The 24,972-nt window shown below is 43.4% G+C and overlaps 1 protein-coding gene across 1 annotated transcript in view; it reads left to right on the top strand.

Moving 5' to 3' along the window:
- The first annotated feature begins 4,835 nt into the window (after nt 1-4,835).
- The window catches only part of SLC4A11 (solute carrier family 4 member 11), a 160,570-nt gene continuing 140,433 nt past the window's right edge, over nt 4,836-24,972 (top strand). Inside the window, exon 1 of the mRNA XM_084626793.1 lies at nt 4,836-4,917. Within this exon, the coding sequence (XP_084482919.1) occupies nt 4,878-4,917 (40 nt within the window). The 5' untranslated portion in view covers nt 4,836-4,877. The remainder of the gene's footprint in view (nt 4,918-24,972) is intronic.

Raw genomic sequence — 24,972 nt, 5'->3', positions numbered from 1 at the left:
ATTTGTGCTGGAAATGGCCCAACCTGATGATCACTTTAGATAAGCTATTACCAGCAGGACAGTGGGGTGGGAGGAGGTATTGTTTCATATTCTCTGTGTGTATATAAAGTCTGCTGCAGTTTCCATGGTATGCATCCGATGAAGTGAGCTGTAGCTCACGAAAGCTCATGCTCAAATAAATTGGTTAGTCTCTAAGGTGCCACAAGTACTCCTTTTCTTTTTGCGAATACAGACTAACACGGCTGTTACTCTGAAACCTATCATAATCTAGTCACTCTGGAGCGCAGGAAGAAGGCTAAACATTTCCAGCAATGTCTGACAGGCCAGGGGGAAATTTTTATGGGAGACCCATGTTGAATTATTACCAGCATATTACTGCCTATTTCATATGGTTAGCAAAGAGAAGGGGACTGGACTGTTCAAAGGAAGTCATTCTCCAGAATTAACCAGCCATACTTTGACCTACTGCAGATGCAGCATTTCCTTTTTCACCATTTCTCAGGGTGCAGTTTTCCCTCATTCCAACACCCTCCCTCCTGCCCCCCTGTTTCTGGATGAATTTATTGTCCAGGTTGATGTCCTGTCTCCACAGCTTCTCACTCATGCCGCCTAACTTTCTCCATCTTACTCCTAAGTCTGGGTCTATTCTGCCACTCACCAGTTTAGCTAATTCTCTAGTTCCCTCAGTCACTGAGTTGCATCTTTCTGACCACATTTTCCCTACAGTTTTGCTCTCTCCTCACCTGATCACTCAGTCCTCTTGTCCTTCAGTCCATAAGTACCTCTGACTTCTTTGCTGCTCTCTATCTGGACCCTTCCTGCAGTCAGTCAGCTGAGCACACTGCCCCTCTCTCTGAGGCTTAGTCCACACTGGCAAGTGAAAGACACAACTTTTGTCATGCAGAGGTGTTAAAAAAACACACACACACACAGACAAAAGTTTTGTCGACGACAAGCGCTGGTGTGAACAGCACTTTGTCGCTCGTTGGGGGTGGAAATTTTTTGTCAGCAGGCGAGCTGTCTCTTGCCAACAAACAGCGGCGACACTCCACACCTTTTAGCAGCACAGCCATGTCGCTAAAAGCTGCGTAGTGTCTCTCTCTTAACATATTCCCGCCTTTTTGATTCTTTCCTCAAACCTTCTCCTTCGCCCTCCTGACTGGATGCCCAGGATCATCTTGGGAGGCAGCCATTTTCTTATTGAAGAAGTTGACAAATACTTACCCATCTCTCTCTCCCATCTGTCCTTTCCTTCCTGCCCTGCGTTCTTCCTTCATTCTTCCCAGCTTCTGATAACCTCTCCTACCGCTAGCCATGCCTCACCAGTCAGCCTTTAGCCATGACCCTATCTTGTCTATCTGTTGACCACTCATGTGGTCTTTCATTTGTATCGCAGGCCTTGTTTACATGAGAGAGGTTCCACCGACTCCTTAAGGTGATTTTTTAAAAAATCACTTTAGTTAAACTGCAAAAAAAGAGGCTGTGTAGACACTCTTATTTTGGTTTAGCTTAGGTCGATTAGGAGCTGGTTTAAGGTAAACGGAAATAAGACACTCAAAGTATATCAAAGGTCCACACAGAGGTATTCAAAACCGACTATAACAGGGTTCAAAAAAGAACTAGATAAATTCATGGAGGACAGGTCCATCAATGGCTATTAGCCAAGATGGACAGGGATGGTGTCCCTAGCCTCTACTTGTCAGAAGCTGGGAATGGGCGACAGGGGATGGATCACCTGATGATTCCCTGTTCTGTTCATTCCCTCTGGGGCACCTGGCATTGGCCACTGTCGGAAGACAGGAGACTGGGCTAGATGGACCTTTGGTCTGACCCAGTCTGGCCGGTCTTATGACTAAAGTTAAACCTGCAACTTTCTGGTGTGAAGCCTTCATGGCTTTTTTTTTTTGTTTACTCCTGCAAACATTCCCTGGTTTGCCTTAATCTAAAAACCCCTCAAACTCTTTCCTTAATCCTTCCTACCCTTCCAGTTACAGCCCCGTCACCCACCATGCTACCTGAGCACGCTGTATTTTTCACTCTGCATTGGCTTTCTCCTCGATTCCCCTGCAGATTTGCTTCTGCCTCGTCCCCGTCACTGAACCGGTTATCAGAAGTCTCCCACCTCCTTTTAACCAAGCCAAAGTGTTTGTACTGGAAGTTAGAGAGAGAATGTTGGAGGAGGAAAGTGACAAAATCAGAATGGCAAGAGGAAATTATGAGGTGCAGAACTTCAGATTGGTTGGAAGCGGGAGAGGGTGAGCCCAGAGAGCAGTAACTTAAAGCAATTAAGATCAAAGGTGACCAAGAAGTGAACCAAGTTTTATCACTCTGGGTGGAAAGGAAAAAGGAAGTTGATCATTTGTCACCAATATAATTTTAGTTACCAAATAATAAAGAACCCTGCTCTGCTTTCGATGAAGTGCACATGCTTCCCCTTCACCATCAAAGAAAGCTGCCTGGTGCCTGAGGACGGAATTGGCTCTTGGCACTGTTACATGAATCTTTAAGTTATTTGCAATGTTCTTGTAGCTGTGTTGGTCCCAGGAACTGAGAGAGACAAGCTGGGTGAGGTAAAAGATATTCTCTCTCCTACCTTTCAGAGTAGCAGCCGTGTTAGTCTGTATTCGCAAAAAGAAAAGGAGGACTTGTGGCACCTTAGACTAACCAATTTATTTGAGCATAAGCTTTCGTGAGCTATAGCTCACTTCATCGGATGCATACCTTGTCTCTTTTTGATTTCATTACATGAAAATACCATACAAGTAATACAATTCTATTTGACTGTCTGATGTCTGCTGGCTTTCTTTTGGTCCATACGCTATCCAAGGGACTGATTTCTGCAAGGCCATTAATACCCACTGAAGTCAATGAAAGCTAAGAACTCACCACTTCCCAATATAGAACCCCAGGTGATTCTGAATACTTCCACTAAGTAGGTTCAGGTATAAACCAGATCCAAACTGGAAATGAAGGTTAAATTGTTAAGACCGCAGGTTTTAAGCCATTAAACTAACAATCATTAATTTATGCAACATCAGAGAAATGTTAGTGGAACCACAAATCAGTATTTTAAATGAATTCATCAGCTAAAACGAAACACGATCTGATCAAAAACAGAGCACCCAACTCTCCGTCCCATGTTTACTTTGGACACAAGGAGTCTAGATTTTTCTTGTGTGCTGGAAGTGGTTACGCTTGTCTGTTTGGAGAGTGAACTTCTTTGCCATTTGGAGCCAAAAACTAGTTGACTCCAAATGGATTTAGGTGCTAGATCGGTGTGGGTTTCTTTTTTCCCCCCAGTACCCTTTACCAGGATGCTATGGGGTCCCTATGTTTTCGTTGGACTAACACCAGGGCTATTTGCTTTTTTGGATGGTACAAAAAGTTAGCTGGATCCAGGTGCCAGATCAGGGTTTTTGTGGTGCTGTTATGCCAGAATGTGTGGGGGGGCCTGGTTTTTCAGAGATTCATTTTTCAGGTGGACTCATACTAGCCGTGCTTGGCTAATTTAAGTGAGTAGAAGTTTGGGGTTCCAGGCAAAAACTCCCCACAAAACTGGTTGGATCCAGGTGTTTGATATGAGTTTTTTGTTGCAGTCTAGTGCTAGGATATGTCGAGGTCTGGATTTTTGTGGTGTAGTTGCTGTAGCTACATGAGGTCTATTTAGAGAATATGATTTTGGGGTCCAGGGCCAAAAACTGGTTAGATCAAGCTTTTATGTAGACCCTGAAACTCTCTAACTTTACTTCTATATATTTTAAAGATGACATCCTCTTTCCCTGGCCAGTCCTTAAATTCAGAACTTATTTCATTTCAGAGTCTGAGTGTTAAGTTTCCTTCCATTTCTTTATAGTGCAGCTTTGAATGCAATACTGAAATGTAACAAACAGACCTTTAGCCACGCCCTCTGTCTTTTATATTCCGCACTCCCTGGAGTTATTCATCTATCTATATTCTTTGGTGAGAATGCATAATAGCGAGGCAAATCAAACACTGCTCAGGTGGCAGACAAATAGATCATGATGGTGACTGCCAAACGAGTTCTCTTGAGTCCCAGGCATGCAAGTTAAGACCTAAAAAGCAGGACACCCAGGCACGTTTTCAAAGTGAAAGGGGCATTGTCAGATTTAAAAGCACACGTGTGTCCGAGCATTTAGTACCTGCTGTTGTTACAAGCCGCACTCAAGATCATGTTTCTGTTGTTTTTCGTTCTGTTTTGTGCATTTGATTGCACTTTGTGTGTAGTCGGTTTCACCATTTCCCTAGTCGTTGGCGAAGGGGAAACTGATTACCCCCAAAGACCTTTACAAACCTGAGCAGGAAAACAAGTCCTGCAACAGCGTCTCTTTTCAAAAGACAAGACGCTATTTCCGGAACTGCTATTTAAAGGGGGGGGGGCGGCGATCGGAAAACGTGATTTTTGTTGTAATTAGTCGGTTAAAAACATGCACGTTGCCGGTGCCCCTTCAAGGAGCGGGCAAGAATACTTAAAGGTAGGGGTGGGTTTGCAGATGAGCTCCTCCGCCCATCGCTGCGGTCCTGCCGATGGAGTGGGGAAGGGGGGGGGGCGCGGAATCGCCATTCGCCAGCGTAGGTGGGGCTGCCACCGCCTTTCCGCGCCAGGGGCAGAGGCGAGCGAGGAGGGCTGGATCCGGGCTCGACCGGGCAGAGGCGCGGCGCACTAGGACCCTGGCCGGGGTTCGTCCCTGCCGCGCTCAGTCTCTTCCCCTTTCAGCCCGCGCGAGTTCGCGCACAGGGACTTTCAGTTTTGGCTGCGCTTCTTTCTTTCTTTCTTTTTATTTATTTATTTTTTTTTTTTTACAAGTCTTCAAGTGTCAGGGACAGGATGGGGACGATGGGGTGAGAGAGACGCAGAAATGGCAGCAACAAAGCGTGTTTTCCACCTCCAGCCATGCGGTAAGGAGCAACGACCCGGGCGCTAATCCGGGATGAGACGGCGGTCGCGAGTTCAGATCGCGACGTGCAAGGCTGGGGGTGTGTGTGTGGGTGTGCACGCGTGTGTGCGCGCGCGTGCAACTCACGGGCGCGACGCGCAGTGCGGACGGGGGAGGGTTTTCCTGCATTGCACCGAGACGGGCTCCCGGGGCGGGCGGTTTCGGCAGCCTCAGCGCGAGCGTTTCGTGGCCGTGTGCAGCTTGCCCCCCCCTCCTTTCCCCTGCCCCCGAATTGCAAAACCGCGCTTAAAAGTTTTGGCTGAGCTGCATCACTGTTTACAGCCCTTTTTGCTTATACGCGGGCTGTGGCCTGATGTAAGGTAGAAGAGACCGTGTTTGCAAAATGGAGCTAAACTTGACAGCGGTTCAGGCTATTTAAACAAAGCTGGTGCAGACGTGACATTGCAATAAACAACCGCTTCCTTCGGACGAGCAGGGGGATAAATTAGCAGTCGAAGCGTTCCTGTTGTGCTTGCATATGTTGTAGTGGAGGGGAAGGAGCATTAGCATCGGGTGTCTTCTAACTAAACTGCAAGACCGTAGGGAGAGATGAGAGCCTGGCTTCCAATTGAGGTAGCGTTTATAAAAGTAGTCTGAATAAAAGTTGTGAGGTGACCGGTTTCGCCTGGTTGCAGATGGTTAGAAGGTGCGCGGGTGTGCTGGCGGAACCCCAGTCATGCTTTCTGAAGTTGAGTTTTGGAAAGGCTGTTTGGAAACACATACATAATTTTAAATGCAGTTTGAAATAAGGGTCTTGATGATCCTGAACTCTTCACAACCAAATGGACGACAAATTTAATGTTGTGCGATTGGGGGTCCCCCCCCCATCCATTAAAAATAAATCATCAGCACTTCCTTGCAAAGCACTATGCACTATGCTCTAATGTTGCTTTTTATGTGAAATTCAATGGGGTTGGATTTACAGCTGTTTCTCAATGGAAGTTCATTCCGGAATAAAAGGAATGGTTTAGTTCAGAGGTTGCAATAACGCTGTCTTGGAACTGGGACTCGGACTTTCCTGTAGATTTTTTTGTTTTGTTTTGTTTTGGTGGCGTTTGTGTTTTTTCTGATCAGTTCATCGGTGATCTTTGTGTATCTCTTTAAATTGGTTTGTCTCTAAGGTGCCACAAGTCCTCCTTTTCTTTTTGCGAATACAGACTAACACGGCTGTTACTCTGAAACCTATCCTTAACCTGCTTTGAACACCAGTTTTCCAAAGAATTATGCTTCCCCCCTCTCTCTCTGGCTACCTACTCATCTCTTTCTTTACTTGTTTGCTCTGTTAAAAATCTTGTCAGGGTAGAAGTTTGGGGACCCGCCTGTGTTAAATGGGAGTTTGGTTGGAGTTCTGCTGTTATCCAGATAGATGATGATGATGGTGCTAGAAGCGTGCATGTGAACAATCTCTATCTGATGGCATCTGGATTTTTTCCAAGCTTTCATCCTCATCCTTGTAGATGACCGGAAAAGTTGCAGTGCTTGTTAGTATAGAAGTTTACTATCGATCATTAAGTCTTTTAGCTGAGATTTGAAATGTGTTTTAGCAGCCCGCTAAACAGAGTGTATTATTCTTCCACATAGGGTCTGTAGTTATGAAAATAAATTACTTTTACTGCACTCATGGAATATGCTGTCGAGCATGCATTTATTTTGTTCCTTTGACTCTTCTCGCCTCGATTTCTGTTGGAGTCTGTCATGTACACAGATCTCAGGCTTTTAAATACTGTGTCATCTATCACTGCTTGGAGAAGGACAGTGCTAAAATACTTAAGCCTCTTCTACACTACAACCTCTGCCATTCCCACCACCGGTGGTGGGCTTTGTAACTTAACTTGTAGTGTAGCTCTCTCCCCTAAGTCATGCCAGCCACCACTCTCTCTAACACTTCAAGTCTCTGAGCGGCTTTCGTGAAGCTGCCATTTTGTAACAATTACCTGCAATGGAAATATTTTCTTCACCCTTGCTCCAAAGGCAGACAGGTTTGAAGTCCCAGAATTGGCAAGTCCGTCCTTGACAGCTTGAAGGTCTGATATCCCATGATTAAACATGGTTAGAAACACCAGCTTTACACCAGAACTGTGCTTCTGGCTTTCCAGATAAATACAGAACTTATTTGTAGGGCTGATGGGTCAGGAGACGTTGGCCTTTAAAATGGTGATGCCTTGGCTTATAGCAAAGCTATAGTAGAGACCTTGAGGCTTTCATAAGTTATTAAACCAACTTTTTTACACTGAATGAGGCTCACAATAACTAAGGCAACCCGGCTTTAGAAGCAGAGGGGTACAAAAGGAGTACCAGTGAACTTTTCCAAACTGTGGAATAAAGAAAATACATGATGCTTTTATTGACGCTTACTGGGGATGATCAGCAGACTGGATCACGAGTAATGTGTTTAGCCCAGAGTCATGTCAATGACTTTTCCTGACACATCGTATATTTGTGTGCGATTATTTTTATATAATTGCCCCCCACGCCCTCATTAGTCACAGTACATATGCTTCTAAGTGAATTATGAGATTGTCCCTCCTCCACACCGTTTACCTGGTACATGTGTGTGCTAAGTATATATGGGACAAAAGCGTTACGCTATATTACATAAATTGAGATTTCCAAAAAATAAAAATGCATATGACATTAACCTTTAGGGGTCTAGGACTCTGGGAGGTATTTGTGAAACCTAGTGAATTCCAGTAGTGTCCTTTCAGCTAATGCTCAGGAGTTATTCTCTGAACACCTGCAATGATGCCCTGCTGACCAAGAATCCCATGGATACAACAAATGTTTCTTTGAAGTCCTGATTCCTTCTGGAATGTTTCGCTGGGCATAACCATGTCCTGTAGGGCAAACTGTTTGGATATTTTTAATGACACATCACTTGAAACTAAGTCCTCCGCCCTCTAATTACATATATGTAAAATCGCCATTAATTACACCATGAGAGGTGAAATATGTGCATGTATACAGTATATCTGTAGTGATAGCCAGATAGGGAAACTGAGGCACTGTGGGGTGGATTTAGCCTATTATTCATATGTGTGAAAAGAGGCATTGATATGTGTCCTTTTATAAAGGGCTTTGTGATCTAAGGAAGAAAAGTGTTAGATGGGAGTACTGTTGATTTGACTACTATACTAATGCTAATATGCATTTAGGCTTGCAGAAATCTTCTGCATCTGTCATCCGCCACTGTTGGAAGACCGGATACTGGGCTATACGGGCCATTGGTCTGACCCAGTGAGGCCGTTCTTATGTTCCTATGTACTGCCTGTATTTGAAAAGCAGATGCTTGATAGCTCTGTGCTGAGAGCTATTGCAGCAGGTGGTGAAGATTTAGCAGAGGGCAGGTTTTCAATTTACAGCAGAATAGTTTTTTGTTGGAAGCGAGTCTGTTTTGTTAAAATATTCCTGCCCTGTGAACAGGAACTGTAACCATGGCACTGTGGGGTTCCGTGTCTGTCAACTCTACTCGATCTACAGCTAGAACAATGTCTTTTTCTAGCTTCCAGCCCTGTAACCTCACCCTGGGTTCTGGGAGTCCAGCTGTATTCTTTCCTCCTTTCTCATCATCATCTGTAACACAGATCCTGCAAACAATGGCTGTACTGACAAACACCAGTGCAACCCCATTGTCATCAAATTAAGCTGAGTGCCACCTGTGCAAACCTATTACTTTCAGTGGGGTTTGTCCAGGTGTAACTAATCTTGTGTCCTGTCCACAGAATTGTTTACTTACTTAAAAGGGATTGGAATCCAGTTCCCTCTCCCATAGTGAAGCTGGCTCTTCAGAGCTAATGGTTTTTGATTTTGTTTTTAAGGCAAAAAAACACTGAAAGCTGACTTTAGCCATTCAAGTACATGGGAAAACTTTTGCTTAGATATGGACAGATACGTTTACTAAGAAGTATCCACGTTACACAAGCAACTGTCAAGTAGGCATCCCACTTTAAGGAACTTTGTTTTTTTTACAGTAAATAACTTGCCTGTTGTGGTTCCTAGGCGTGCTCTGGTGTGATGTGTCTTACTGTGGCAGAGATTGGCCTGGGGTAAATTCGAGAGAGCCTTGGCTGGCTGGCTCACAGCATGGGTATGGAATCCAACTTCGAGAAGGTTACAGAAGATGCCAATGGCAGCAGGGTGAATAAGTAGTACAATGTTTTGTCATGGAGTGGAGTTAGCTCCCTCCGAGCTGAAACTTGCTTTCCATTGTAACCTGATTTTTAAAATTACTCCTCTCTCTACATTGCACCGACTGTCCCTAAGGTAGTCAGCTGTTGTATCCTGCAGATTTTCACACATCCCATATCATCCCACTGTCGAATCTTTCAGAGGGACTTGGGGGCACGGGAGAGAAATCAGAAAATGTGTTTTTAAAGAGACCCTGCATACTGAGTAAAAATAGGGAGGCTCCTTCTGTATTTGACAATGGTGCGTTAGGACTATTTACTCTGTCACCAGTTCTGGTGCCTGCAATTCAAGAAGGAGGTTGATAGATTGGGGACGATTTAGAGAAGAGCCGTGAGCATGATTGATTAAAGGATTAGAAAACCTGCCTTCCAGTGATAGACTCACGGAGCTCAATCTACTTAGTTTAACAAAGAGAAGGTTTGGGACCCTTAATGCAGGGCTATAAAATGAGGCAGTAGAAGGCTGAGAAGGATGCCTGGGGATTACAAGGATGTTCTCTCTCACTTCCCTTCCCCTTGAAGCCAGGGAAGAAACAGGGCCAGGAAGCTCTCTGGACCAGGCCAAGGAGCAGCGAGGAACTGGAGAGGGGGGATACTGGCCATCTGCTTCTTCCACAGAAGGACTGTGTTCCTCACAACTCAGAAGACCCTGTAAGTTAGGGACTGATGTTTTGTGCCCCCGCCCCCAGAGCTGGGGCAATCCATCCCTTAGTGTCTTTTGGAACCAGTCTATCTAGTAGGTAGCCCCTGTCCTGTATTCAGCCTGGGTGGCGAGACGCACCCCTGCGTGAAAGTGGCAGGAAGGCTATTTTGCGTGACTCCCCTCCCACCCTTTTGTTGTCTGTCTTTACCCTGTCACCCCTGGGTCGCACTCTGGCTGCTTCTTTTCAACGTGTATATTGAGGAATAATTAAAATCATGTTAAAGTGGCAAAGAGTCCTGTGGCACCTTATAGACTAACAGATGTATTGGAGCATAAGCTTTCGTGGGTGAATACCCACTTGGTCGGATGCATCATATTAACATTCAGAAACGTAAATTGACAGACCGACTCCATTTTGGACTGAGCCAGAGGCTGGTGGTGGGGCGGGTACAGATCGCAGTGCGGTAGGAATCGGTGTTGAAATGGGGAGGGACAGGGTTCGGAGCAGGGTCTGTGGATCCGGGGATGTGGAAGGGGAGATGCGCAGAGGTGCGGCTTGGGGACTTGCTGCTTGACTCTTAAAAAGGGGGTGGCAGGCTGAGGAAGGAGTGACAGGAGATGGTAGCTAAACGGTCGCTGTTGGTACAGACACAAAGAGTATCGTTTGGATTGTAAGCTGCCACGTTATCCCCACTGTATATGCATGGGGGAGGTGGGAGAGAGGGAGTCTCCTCTCCCATCCTTGAGAAACGGCTGTAGTCTGGCTGCTTGTACTCCGGCGTGGCTGGGGACAACTGCAGTACGACTGGTGGTTTTCTCTTCTCCGCCCTGGACCCTTTTGATCAGATCCCCCCTGCCAGCGTGTTGGGAGGAGCAAAGAGGACTCCTGTTGTAATGGTGTCATGTTGTAAGAGTGCCATACTCTGCAAGTAGTTCCATTTTAAGGGTTGCATATTTATTCCTGGTCTTCCCTTTATGATCTCTGCTCTCCCAGATGCTGCACTCGTCTCTCTCATTCCCTACCTCTCCTTGAGGTTAATTGAGCCCCAGGGTTTAATATGCATGTATAACACAACAAACATGTGCGCAGCCCATTCCAGTGGGAATAGATAGATGGGTTTTTTTTAGGGTCTATTTTATGCTTATTGTACACAACAAACATACGCCTTGAGATATTCCTGAAAACTACCGTAGTGCTGCTAACTCTTGAATATATTAACCGGGCTTATCAGGCTTTTCCTGTGCTGTCTCTTTGCATTTGCACGGTGTTTAAACGTAGGCTAGAAAAGCAGCATTTCCAGATACTTTGCCCTGTTGTGTATTGGCATGCAGGATGTTTTTTGTTTTGGTTTTATATTATTCCCCCCCAGAAAACTTGAACTGACAGCTAAAGGTTGCTAGATTGCATATCCTACCAATACAAACCATAAGCAAGTATTCCACACTCCATCAGTTTATTCCAGACCCTACACTCCGTTCTTCAGTTTCCCTTCTTAACCTGAACTAACCCCCCTCCATATCTCTCTACATTCTTCCTGAACAGCCAGGCAGGAGTTCAGTCTTAACTCTCTTGACCATGTTTATCGGTTACATGCTTATGCATTTTCACAGAGAGCTACCTGGGTGGTGTTTGATAGGGCTGGGGGACTGGGAGGAGAGGGTTTTTGGTTGGAGAGTGGGGGGGACTGTATAAGTGGCCTGGGTTGTGGGGAAGCCCAGTGATTTTGCTGTGGCATGCATCGGTGCCAGCTGGCAAAGGGCTCGCTACTCTGCATGAGTAACTCCCAACAGGCTGAACAAACTCACTGCACCTAATGCCATTTTCATTGTATTTATCAGTCAGGGGTGTCTTGCAAGGTATCAAATGAAAACTTGTATCATGCTGGTCATGGATATCTTTGAGAAATGTACATACTGATGATATTTTTAAGAGATATGTAGACCTACTGGCATTGTGTTTTAAAGCCTGTAACGAGGTGTTAACTTGCAAGGCAAAGAAGGGGCTAGCCAGAGCCCTGAGGAGATTATGTAGGTGGCGAACAGCCTGGGCGGCATCAGGGAGCTTGATACCCTGTTTAGCACCACAAGTCACTCTCTTTCTGAGGCGGGGGGGTAACATGATGACTCTCAGTCCTAGATGTCCCAAGACGGCGTCATGTCTGGTCTGAGGGATTGGTACTTGAAAGTTCCCCCGTACTGCTGGCTATTGCTCTGGGGAGCAGAGCATTCCTGCACCAAGCACTGGCCCTTGGATGGCTCCTGACTGAGCTGCTGTTTGGGCATAGCAGAGAACCACGGCCGTGGCACCAGAGGAGCCCTACAAGCCTCAATGCCTTGGCGCAGCCATATCGAGCTTCCCCGCACAACCCAGGCCTCTGCTCTCCCCTCTATCTTTTGCGTTTAAACCTCGTCTGTCTCCCTCAGCCCCCACGTGCATCCCTGCCAAACCATTTAATCCTTCCTTGGCCTTGCTATCTCCAGCTGTTCCCACAGCGCCTTCAGAGTCCCCTGCCATACTCCGGCTACTGAGCCTGGCTCAGTAGAACGCAGCAGGGGAATCTGGGAGTCGGAACCAGTTTATGAAAACAAAATCTCAGCCAAAAAAAGGGAAAAAAATTATAGACCATCTGTATGTTTGTGTGAAGCTCAAATATCAGCCTGGCAGTGTTGGAAATGAGAAATACCTGATAGATCTGGGCAGTACTGTTGGTTAATCTTGGTCAAGCTCAATTAGTATTTGGTAAAACTCAAGTCAGTATTTCATTTTAGAAGTTCAAAATGGTCTTCTGTCCCAGATTTTATCAGAAGACCTTAGTGTGGCAGCCTGTGGCTATTTAAGTGGAGGAACCCTAATAAATGTGAGGAAAACAGGAAAAACGGCAAAGAGGAAGCTTTTATAAGATATTTCGGGGCTAAAACTTGTAAATTTGCATACCATGGAAAATTCAACTAGCAAATCTGGAGACTAAATTCAACCACGAATGTGTGAGCCGGAGGGCAAATTTAAACAGACCATTAAAGATAGTGTCACTACCATAATGAAATCCTTAATTGTTTATTGCCTATTCGCTTTTAAAAACACAGGTTTATCAAGATTTATCTTATAGACAAAAGCCTCTGCTTCTATTTTGAGCACCTCCTATTTCGTGATGACACAACGTGCTCAGGGTTAAACAAGAGAGCCCCAAAGAGCTGACCTAATACACAGAAATGGAGAAGATGTGATGTTCTGGGATCCTGAAAGGGAAAACAACTAAGGAGGGTTGTTTTGGTTTTGTTTTTATAAAGAAAACAAAACAAAAAAGGCATTTTGTTCATTTACATGCGGTATAGTGCGTAGGAAGTACCTGTACAGGAGGGACTTGCCTGTGGGTTGCTGGGGTGTGTGGCTTTCACTTGAACCTGGAGTTGATTTCAGAAGTGCGGCTGCCTTTAAGTAAACTGCGCGTGCAAAAGCAAGCCTGAATAGAGAAGATCTGTATTCTCCTCCTGTCTCTCTACAGTAGATCCTTTTGTAGTTCTGGTGGATCTGGTCCTAGAGTGCAATCTCTAACAAACTCAGACTTCCGTTGAGACACAAATACTAAAACATCCGATGAAGTGAGCTGTAGCTCACGAAAGCTTATGCTCAAATAAATTGGTTAGTCTCTAAGGTGCCACAAGTCCTCCTTTTCTTTTTACAAATACTAAATACTCTAGTTGTGCATATGTGGCCCCTTTCTTTTATCTGAACATCGGCTAAAATAATTTAACATGAGCTAGAAACAAATCTAAATTAAATATTTCTTCAAAATTCTCTCTCAATGGTAAACATAGCCTTTGACTATATGAAATGAATTTTGGTCATCATAGGGCATTTCCTAATGGACATCACAAAACTCTCTCTTTACTGTACTTTATCTGTCCATTAACCCCCTGTGTACTGTCAATAGCCTCTCTGCATCCAGGAGATTCTGATTTGTTTCTGAGTTTGTGTATACACATAACTGTATGTATTGCTTTCTATGTAGCAATTTACTATAATACTGTAGGTTACAAAACGTCTGGCAAAGAACACGTTGTCAGACTACAGTGGCTGTGTCTTTAAGAGATCTCTGCTAGATCTACCTTTTGGCAGCAGTTTTTCCTCCTCTTGCTACATCTTCACAACCTTTTATTGTCATCTTTGTAATTCTGTTTGTCCTTCTGTCTGTAGCTCACGAAAGCTTATGGTCAAATAAATTTGTTAGTCTCTAAGGTGCCACAAGTTCTCCTTTTCTTTCTGTAAGGTACAGTAACTCCCCACTTCAGTCGGTGCCTGAATGCTACCAGGTTTCTTAAGGAGGAGTGCTAGCTTTCTCAATACGGTATCCAGCAAAAAGCATTAGCTCGGAAGTGCAGGGTCACTTTAATTGAATTGTTCTATTTTTCCTCCTCTGTACCAGAGGCAAATAGCTCTGAGAGACAGTAAACCTCGGTGGCTGCAGGAGAGAGATTCCAAGTTTAGGATAGCTGAACCTGCCGTGGAATGTAGATTGCTTTGAATTAATTAGCTTACTGGATCTCCAGTATCTTCATTCCCTCGTTGTTTTACTTCTGCAAACGGTGATCTCTCTGAAAGCAGAGTTGGAGGATATCCCTCTGGAATCTAATGGGGCATGCTCTCACTCCACCCATCTGCCACTCTCCAATGGGAAGTGAGGGAGAAAGATGCACTGGATTCGTTAATATTGGAGCCACTGCGCAGCCACGAGCCATTGCCTCTCGTGCCACCTGAACATAAGTGGTGTTAGAAAACAAGTGTTCAGGCTTATTGAAAGCTTTAGGGAAAGCAACAAATGAGCTAAAGCTGTTTGCAGTTTAGCAGCATCTTTTTGTTAAAGAAGTAGTGCAGGTAAGTTAGTCTAAAAAAAAATCATAGCCTGCATAGAGGTGCTGTTGTTGCTGGGTGATGGATTTAACCAGGAAATTTAGAAATCAAGTAATCTGTCAGCTCTTTAATTATTTAATCGACCAAAGAAAGGCAATACTTGTTGTGTTTCCATGGGTTTTGCTGCTTGGTAATGAAACCTATTGCTTGTTTCTCATGTGCTAGATGCCTGTGTGTTTAGGGATGCAGAATGCCTTTTTTTAATCTAATTAGACATCAGTTTACTGTATGTATCCAGAAAACAGTTACAGAAATTGCATGGGGACATACCAGCAAGGAGAAAGGTTTTGCTTTTTAAAAAAACTCATAATGCTAAAACATTGTAACAATCTGTCCTAGGCTTTACATATTGTGAAGTGTAAAAAGAATGAATATATAAAAAACGAATGAATGAAAGTATTAATATATCTATATCTGTCTAAGATGCTGGTAGAACTTCCCTGCTACAGTGGCCGTGTAACCGATTTTGATGAACTTAAATAAATCTGTCATGTTTAAATAACATTCCAGAAATGTATGTTGTTAGTCTAACGACATTCTTTTACCTGAATATCAGGCCGCCTCCTCTTTCCACTGTATTTTTGTTTTTTTTTTTGCTGTTGCTTCATGGAGGTTCATAGTATGTCAGGATGTTGAAATTCCGTCTATGTGTAGTGTGGTTTTGTTTGTTAGCCTGCCTAGTTGGTTGCTTACTATAAATTTTTCCCATTTCTCTGGTTTATGTAGTTTTTTGAATGTGCTGAGGCTGTCTTGTTTGCTTCCATAGGCTGCTTTCACTTTTATGGGTAAGGAAAAATTCTGCCTTTCCACATGCTGTATTTATACGTCTTTTTTTTTTTTTTTTTTGTTCTGAAGCAGGGCTGAAGGTACTTTGGTCAGCTCGTGAGGTAATTCTGTCGGCACTCGGCAATGCTGCTCTAGTTTTGATCCTTTCAGTGTTTCCGTTATAAAACTTGTTTTATGTGGGTCTACAGACTGGTCACTTTGAGTTCAGTGTGAATTATTGTATAGTTGGCCACAGGTTCAGACCAGATGGCTTTTTTGGTTTGCAGAATGTAAGTTTCATAATAAAATTTGTCCAGCCACAGTTGAAGATGGAAACGCCTTTTGGTGCTCTTCTCCCTTTTTTGTTTTGGCTTTTTGTTTTAATTAAAAAAGGTTTTTATTTTAAGAATGAATATTTCTCAGTAACACATTATATGGACTCAAACACACACCAAAAATCTTAGGACCCTGGGTGACTGTAGTTTTACAAACTGTTCTATTCTGTGAGTCCAAGATGAGGACTTTAAGGCCCATATTTTATTTTAAACTAAATCAGAGAACAGTTTTAGCTGTCTTGCACCACTGTTTTCACAATACTCATAACCACAATAGGAGAGTTACACAAAATGAATGACTTCACTGAGACTTTCTCAATTGAGACTTGCCTTTTACCGGATTGTTTGGAGCTGGTAAGCGCTTGCATTGGGTCCTGCGTAGTAACAATAGAGCACTCTGCACATGGTGGTCCCTAATATGAAAAAAGGCCCGTAGGTAAAATGACGGCATGTCATAACAAATTTGTACGCAATACTGCCAGAAGTCGGATATTATGCTTGAAGAACCCCAAATCCCCAAAGTCAGTTTTTTCCGAACAAAGTTAAAATACCATTACGAGATTGATAGGCCTCTGTAAGTACAGTCACTGGATGAAAGAGGGACTTTCAATGGCACCTGTGCTCCTAAGTCACTTAAGTGCTGTTGAAAATTCCACCTGAAGTGAAGAGCTTTAACTTGGACAGTGTTTGGGTCTTGTTGGATGGCTGTATCTCTGATGACTGGGTTTTTCCCACCCTCTGAATGCAGCATTATGTCTGGAATTCAAGCCACAGATCCCAGGACACCGTGACTATGTTTTAAGGATTGAATGAAATTGTACTAGACAGCAGCACTTGCTTTTCCTTTCGTTCCGAGAACAGTAAACGGCCCAAAGCTTTTATCTGTGTGTCAGCCAAATCCTGGGCGGCCATTGTTCCCTGGCTCCTCTTCTTTTTCCTGATCACCTCATAAAAGCCCCTCTTGTGCGTAAACCCCACGCAGTTGTGCTGGACAGTAACTGCTGTAAGAAGCGCAGGAAGTATGGCGGTGCCATAGTTCCTCTTGCTGTGGTGGGAGCTGTCGCTCCTACGTGACACCTGTATGGGAATGCTGGCCAAGAGAGTGAATTCCCCTCTTTAAAAAAAGGAAAGAGTAGACTGTATTCTGCTCATTAAGCAGCTGCACGGATCTCGGATTCTGAAAAGGAAGTTGTTCTGTAATTACCTCTGGGCGGCACCCTTGCGTGTTGAGCTGTCTGGTGGGCTAACTTGGTGACTCCGCTTGGGCAGTCTGGTGCTTTTTGGAGAAAAATCTATCAACACAGCCTTTTTGCTTTGTTATTACTGCAGACGGTGACCTTTTTAAAGTGGTTTTATTACTACTAAGGGTGCAGTCCAGCAAGCTCCAAAAACTCCCGCCAAAAACCACAAGAAGGAACAGTAAGGAAAACACTTTGATACCAGACCAGGCTGATCCCTGTGTTTGTGTGTGGGTGTATGTTTGCTTGTGATTGTGCCATTATGAGGGGATTGCCTGCTGCATTATTTCAATAGGATGTTTTCTCTCTTCACAGCCAGCAGTTGTGAAAATTAAAGCTCCTTGGCGCCACATACACATACTCACTCACTCTCACTCTCTTGTGGGTTGGGTTTTCACACTTACCAGAAGGATGTCCACGATCGATAAGATTTAACAGCCTTTTCTTCTTGCAGTTGAAATGGGGGATTTTAAAAAGAGCATTGAATGTACTCTTGGAATAGAATCCCCAGCCTAATAGGTGAATGTCCGATAGGCTGTAAAAATACATTCATCTCCCCCCCCCCCCCATATTCATGTGGTAGACTTTAGGTCAAAGATGTAACTATGGGACATGGTGATTATGGTGGTGGGTGGGTATCGGGCTCTGGTTGCCTGCCATGTGCTCTTGAAAATTGTAGCTGCTTTTGCAGTGCACTTTCTGGGGAAGCCTGTGAAATGGGAGTGGATTATTCTGAGACTGACTGACAAACCAGTTTAAATCTTCTAGTTCTAGGTGAGCGAGGTCACTCCTGCAAATGCTGGAAGTAGGTGCATTCTGTATTGGGTGGGTTCATTATGGGATTGGAGCCCATTGTTAAGAACGGTGAGGAGCATTTTACATAAAGGGGGGGAACCCCCCTAGGGAAAAGGCTAGAGAACATATTAAATGTATGTAGATATGGCTGTACGGGTATTCGATTTAAAAGTGCCCAAGATGTATTGAAATGTCTGCTTAGTTTTCAGTAACAAACACATTTAACACGATAGGCCCGTTCCTGCCATAGCCCCATCACTTTTTACTAGCCATGAGGGTGAAGAGAGTGAGAGGGGCAGGGCGTGGCGGGGGCATGGCCATGGTTCGGGAGCCAGTGGCCCCCTCACTTTTAGGGAGCTTCTGTTGCCTCTGGGTATAGGTGAACACTGCTCTGGGCAGGATTCATGGAGGGAGGGCTAAGGTGGCTTTCCATTCTGCCCCCAACCTTTGCATGTCCCTTGTTCTAGGGAAGGGAGTTGTGCTGGCCCTAGGTGTAAGTTAAAAGAGCCTAAGGAGTGCCCTAACTTGTACCTGGCAGCCTGTGGTTCCAAGAGGCTGTTGATTTAGAGGAAAATGAAAGATGCACGTACATCCAAACACATCTATGATTCACAGAAGGATCAAATGCTCTAATTACTTGTCACATTGAATTGGGCTATTCTAAAACCAAAGTTCTTTTTGGTCCATGCTTTGGCTGTCGCTTAATTGGTAAAAGATGCCTATAGTACCTTGCATATAAATCTCACTATGCAACTCTTTCATAGAATTGTAGGACTGGAAAGGACCTTGAGAGGCCATCTAGTCCAGTCCCTTGCCCTTGAGACAAGACTAAGGGTATGTCTATGCTTACAGGGGGGTCAACGCTGCGGTGATCGATCCATCGGGGTCGATTTACTGGGTCTAGTGAAGACCTGCTAAATTGACCACAGATCGCTCTCCCGTTGATTCCGGTACTCCACCGGAATGAGAGGTGTGAGGTAAGTCGATGGAGTCTCCTGTCGACCCAGCGCAGTGTAGACATCTCAATAAGTCAATGTAAGCTACATCCACTCCACCGACATTCTTCACAAAGCTGGAGTTGCGTAATTTATGTTGACTTAGGGCAGGTCTACATTACAGGGTTAAGTATGATCTAAACCCTCCCTGGCAGATAATTTTTTTTTTAACCTGCTCTTAAAAATTTCCAATGATGCGATTCCACAGCCTCCCAAAGCAATTTCTTCCAGTGCTTAACCACCCTGACAGGAAGTTTTTCCTAATGTCCAACCGGAACCTCCCTTGCTGCAGTTTAAGCCCATGGCTTCTTGTCCTAGCCTCAGAGGTTAATGAGAACAATTTTTCTCCCTCCACCTTGTCACAAAGTAATCTCAAAACACTTTCCAGAGTTAACGGGCAGACACTATTTGTATCTGCATACGGATCACTCACCGAAATGAGCCACCTCTGAAATAGAACACCTAACGAGTAGGTACCATGTTACTATCACGGGAGTGATGTTGCAAATGAGGTGATGTGGTGATATTTGAGGAGGGGGCAGAAACTACCATCCTAACAGGCTCTAAGCCTCTGAGCATGCCAAGTAGGAACGTGGTTTTTCTAGAAGCCTGAACAGACTCAGTGAGTTGCATCAATACGTTTAGTAGGAGAAATGTAGTGCATCTTCCCTACTTGAGTACTTACAGAACATAGCAGCTGATGAACAGTGCACAGCACCAAACTGTTTAGGGCATAAAATGAAGACCAGAATAGCCAGTTAGAACTGCAGGAGGAATTTGGGTAGGTAGAACGTACCGAACACCCTACTGTTTCAAAGAATGCCATAAGGTATTTGAGGAGCAGTAGGGATCAGGAATGTGGTTTTATCTCTCTCCAAAAAGACTGCACCTCCATCAGCTCATCACCCTCTCACAGCAACATATTGGGGTTTGATACTGACTCGGGTCCTGTCTTTGCTGACAAAGGAGTGGCTTTTAGTGCAGGATAACTTGCTGCAAAAACACAGTGGAGACAAAGCAGTTTAGTTTTACCACAAGGTAGACGAGGTGAGGTCCAGCAGGGAGTAGAGGGCTGACCTTGCGTAGTGACCTCTTAGTAAACAAAAGTGCCTCGTCACCAGTGATTTTTACCAAGAAGTAACTATCCCGTGTTTAAAACAACAACACTGTTTAAAACAACAACCACCACCTCTTTTGTGTCAGTGAAGAGCAGGGCCAGCTCTACCGTTTTTGCCGCCCGAAGCAATGGAAAAAAACCTTTTGCGGACGGCAGAACGGAGAAGCTGCCGCCGAATTGCCGCCACCGCGGAAACTCTGCTGCCCTTTTCTGACTGCCGCCCCAAGCACCCGCTTGGACTATTGGGGCCCGGAGCTGGTGAAGAGACCGTCCCAGAGGAAGAGTCCTACCTCTGAGTGACTAACACCGCTTATTGTAGTATCTGAGTGTTTCTTGGAGGGCTCCCATCCAAGTACTAACCAAGCCCAATTCTTAATTTGTGAGGAATGAGGAAGTGTTATATGAGAGAGCTGCCCAATTTTGAAACATGGTACTGTTTGTTTCTGGCGTGTGTGACTTGTTTGCCAATCCTTTTTTGTTGTAAGGTAACTATGTACAGTAGAGCGTGAGACTTGTAGGGCTTTGTCTTTGTACCTAAGTGTAGCCTGTGAATTTTTGGACAATTTTTTGTGGATATTGTAGACTGTGTGTACGTAGCTGTCTCCGTAGAGACAGAGATGCATTCATATACAAATCTCTAAATATGTGTCTGTATATTATAGACAAATAATATTGTTGATAGTGTGTTGCCTGTCTACAAATGTAGAGGATGTAGTCCTTGCACCAATGGTCCACAATCTAAATTAGATGCACAATATAGTCAAATATATAAAATACATAAGCTGTGGGTTGAAAGTTTGAGTGGCGCAGTATTTAAAGGTAAACTGTAGAATTTGAAATATTTCTTAGACGTTAACTAACTCAAGAAATCAGCAAAAATGAATCACAGAGTCATCGGACTAGAAGGGACCTTGAGAGGTCCTCTAGTCCAATCCCCTGCACTCATGGTAGGACTAAGGATTATCATTCTAGACCATCCCTGACAGGTGTTTGTCTGACCTGCTCTTAAAAACTCCAATGATGGAGATTCCACAATCTCCCTAGGCAATTTATTCCAGTGCTTAACCACCCTGACAGGAAGTTTTTTCTTAATGTCCAACCTAAACCTCCCTTACTGCAGGCTGCGGCCAGTATTTTCAGTATGGGATAGTGCTCTCATGCTGGTCAAGAGCCTGAAAATAGTGTTTTACAGACATGTCCAGCTTCTCTTGCACTTAAGTAGACAGTGCTACTGTACTGTTACCATGTTGACCCAGGTGGTTAGCCAGTGTTTGGGGTCTTGCAGCTTGTTTCCATTTAGGTAGAGAAATTGATAGAGTCCAGTATTTTGTGTGTGTGTATGTGTGTGTGTACACAGCTTTGGTAAATAAGCAGGAATTATTAGTCCTGTTTTCTTGAACACAGTATGAATCAATCAGGAGACGTTTTCTTTGTTCACAGTTCCAAAACTCTTACATCCAGCACTCTGCCCTAAAAGCTCTCTCTAGCTTTTTGCTTACGGTCTTGCTCCCAATGCTTGTTCTGGCTGTCTCCTCGGCTTTCTGCTGCTCTTCCTCAGCTTCTCTGGTGCTTCTGCTGCATCTCTCCCACACATACAGCTGGAAATGAGATCAGTCCTTTGGCCCCCCGTATTTATTATCAGACCCCTGGAAAAACCCTAGTGTTAATCTGTATTCGCAAAAAGAAAAGGAGTACTTGTGGCACCTTAGAGACTAACCAAAACCCTGGAATTGCATGGTGCAGCCACTGGCCAGGCTTGCATGAGGTCTAGTCCTTGAGTGGTAGTTTCCTATAGTTACAGCTACCCCTAAACACAGGGGCATTTGTTTCCTCATTTTGCCTGAATGGAAGGCAGTCACCATGCCCAACAGCCTCAACCAGCTAGCCCATCCCCAAGCATAGCATACATTCTACAATAGCTGTCTTACTGATGAAGCTGTGTATTTCAGAAAGTGACTAGTGCTTTTAAGGTGAATGGTCCTGTGTTTTCAAAAATTACTGTGCATTTTCCATATATAAATGAGGCCCCTTCTTAAGGTGTGCCAAGCAGAATAGCTAAAAACTTAAGACCCTCCCCCCAAATCAATAATAACTTCTGAAAATTTAGGCTGAAAGGTTCTCCAATTAAAGTTGAAGCTTTTGTCAAGGTTACCACAAAGGCTCTTGCATCCGATGAAGTGAGCTGTAGCTCACGAAAGCTTATCCTCAAATAAATTTGTTAGTCTCTAAGGTTCCACAAGTACTCCTTTTGTTTTTGCGAATACAGACTAACAGGGCTGCTACTCTGAAACCACAAAGGCTTTGACATTCAAGGAATCTGCATATTTTAGCAGAAGTTCCTTTTTGTTTTGACTTGGTTGGCCTTTTTTAAAGTTGCTTGTGATGATGGGAGTCAGTAATCTAATTATCAGAGACCCAACCATCTTATCTTGGAGGCATTTTGGCAAAGAGCGAGTTTTCTAGGAGATCTGATATTAAAGCATATCCTTGGTCAAAGCTAAGTGCTCCCGTCCGTTAATTTTAATGATTTGAAGCAAATTAAGGTTATTTAATGGCTTTTGATTGACCTGAAAGGGTATTTTTGTGGTACAAAAGAAGCACATATCTGGATACTCTTTATCTTCTATTGCAGGCAGGCTGGAGATGCCACCAATGAAGACATATCAATATATACTTAAACATTTGGCATGCAGACATCCTGTTTCAAATTTGTGTGTAGCCTGAGTCTTATTTCTTCTTAAGAAAGCAATTCTTTCATTTTTAAAAATGAGGAAACGTGATATATCATTAGCAAAACTTATGGGAAAAACTTTCAGTATTTATTGAGCAGATGTAAGAAGTCTGCAGTAAATTTTGGACATTGCTTTCTTTAACATGGAAGGGTGCGTGCTGGCAATCCATTAGACAGAGAATTATGTTTTACATCAAACAAGATGCTTGGGTTGGAGGAAAGCTGTTGCCTCAGAAGATGCCAGCAGCAGAATTTTTTTTTTTCAAAGTATCCAGAGAATGTGTTTTTATTTGTAATCTAGTAATATTGCGGGGCTCAAGAGAGCTTATTACTAACCTTGATAACAAGAAAGTTAAAACTGGTTATTAAGGGAATTGCTAGGACACATCTCCCCGAGGAATTTAATAATGGGAGATGGCATAATGGATTTTTGTCTTTTCATTGTTGTTACATGCAAATGTAAAAATGTAAGAAATCAGGAAGTACAGATATTATTGTCCTGATCTCTCTCTGCTGGGATTGGCCTATTCATCTTTATTGTGGGCTTTTCTGTTTTTTGTTTTTGAGACCAAAAATCCTAAACAGTGACATAAGTTAGTTTCCTACCTGACCGGCAGTGCCAGGAATTGAACCATCAAATTCTTTTAAACTTTGTACGTTACATCTGAGTCACTGAAATGGCTTGAAGTCAAAGGGCGGTTGTTTTTCTGAATGTGTATCTTTTAAATCTACAGAATGGATATTACCATTTGCAGCTTTTAATTAGAGGGCAATAACAAGCTGTGAACTGAATGTACATAAAATTAGTGTTTCAAAAAAAAGTTAAAAAGCAAGGAAACGATACTTCATTTTCTAAATTAATCATAATTTAAATAGATACTCTCTAAAGAGCAAGAAGAGTTGGTTATGGATGTTTTTGACTGATGAAAAGATTGAAAAATAAGAAACACAGTTAAATTGCCAAAAAATTGAAGCATGATTAGTAGGATTTTGTTGGCAAATAAATAGGAGGAAGGTAATATTTTCCTTTAGTGAGCAAAGAAGCCAAAGACAATTGTTTCTTCCTAGAGCAGCTGGAATAATCTACACATTTAACTGTTAGAGGAAGAAAAGATTTTTTTTTCCTATTGATATTGTCTTTCCTAAATACTTGAATTTAGTATGTTGCTTGCAAAGTCCTTGTCTGTAAAACTGAAGTGGGCAAGGTAGTTTCTTTTAATGTCATTGAAACCATTTTTCTTTATGGATCACTGTGTGTGTTTCTCTCTTTTTGTCTCTGATCTAATCTCTCATTTTATAGCATTCATAAGTATGCTACTTGCTACACAGATGAAGTTTTTCTTCTGAGTTTATAACTTGGGTGACCAGACAGCAAGTGTGAAAAATTGGGACGGGGGTGGGGGGTAATAGGAGCCTATATAAGAAAAAGCCCCCAAAATTGGGACTGTCCCTAAAAAATTGGGACATCTGGTCACTCTATTTATAACCTAAATTTTAGACTCAAGACTGGCAAACAGCAGGGACGGAATGGGGAGGTTAAGAAGGACCACTGTTCTTGATTCTGTGTGGATTTTATTATTTTGGTCTTCTTTTTTTCGGGGGGGGGGTGTTAAGAATTAATACATAGTAGACTTGATGGAAATCTTTTAAATGTTTGAAGACACAACAAGAAAATTATGGCAAACTATTGTGCTAAAACCTATCCCCCTGACAGAGCTTGTTCCTTTCCACTGATCTCAAACAAGCTAATACAAAACTGTGGACACTTCAAGGGAGAACTTAACCGTTCAGTTACAGAGCTGAAGAAGAGCTCTGTGTAAGCTTGAAAGCTTTCTCTCACCAACAGAAGTTGGTCTCATAAAACACATTACTTCATTGTCTCTCTCATATCCTGGGAGCGATACCACTACATACAGTTACTTCCCTGTACACTTTGGATTGTGTTACTGTATTATTTAAAATATTTGTCTAAAACAGGACCTCTTGCTTCCTGATTCCATCTGCTTCTGCTACTTCTATCCCCACCTGCAATCAGTCTTTCCGCAGCTATGTCATAACTGGTGTCTGCTTGTAGGACTATGATGTACAAATAGAGATTTGTACCTTCAGATGAGATTAAAGCAGGAGACGCAGATGAACTCTCCTTGCTTTACCCTCAGTAGCAAAGAGTAAAAGGGAAAAACATAGAAAACATCTATGAGCAGATTTGTTTTAAGTCGCAGGTTCAATATTTTCCATAAGACACTGCTGGCTCTTTGGTGTATTAGAGGGTGATGTGAGAGGGGCATTGTGGGATTGTTCCCTA

The sequence above is a fragment of the Lepidochelys olivacea genome (assembly GCF_965140295.1).
Source record: "Lepidochelys olivacea isolate rLepOli2 genome assembly, chromosome: 4".
In the NCBI taxonomy this organism is placed as follows: domain Eukaryota; kingdom Metazoa; phylum Chordata; order Testudines; family Cheloniidae; genus Lepidochelys; species Lepidochelys olivacea.
This window is presented reverse-complemented; position numbering and strand designations above follow the sequence as displayed.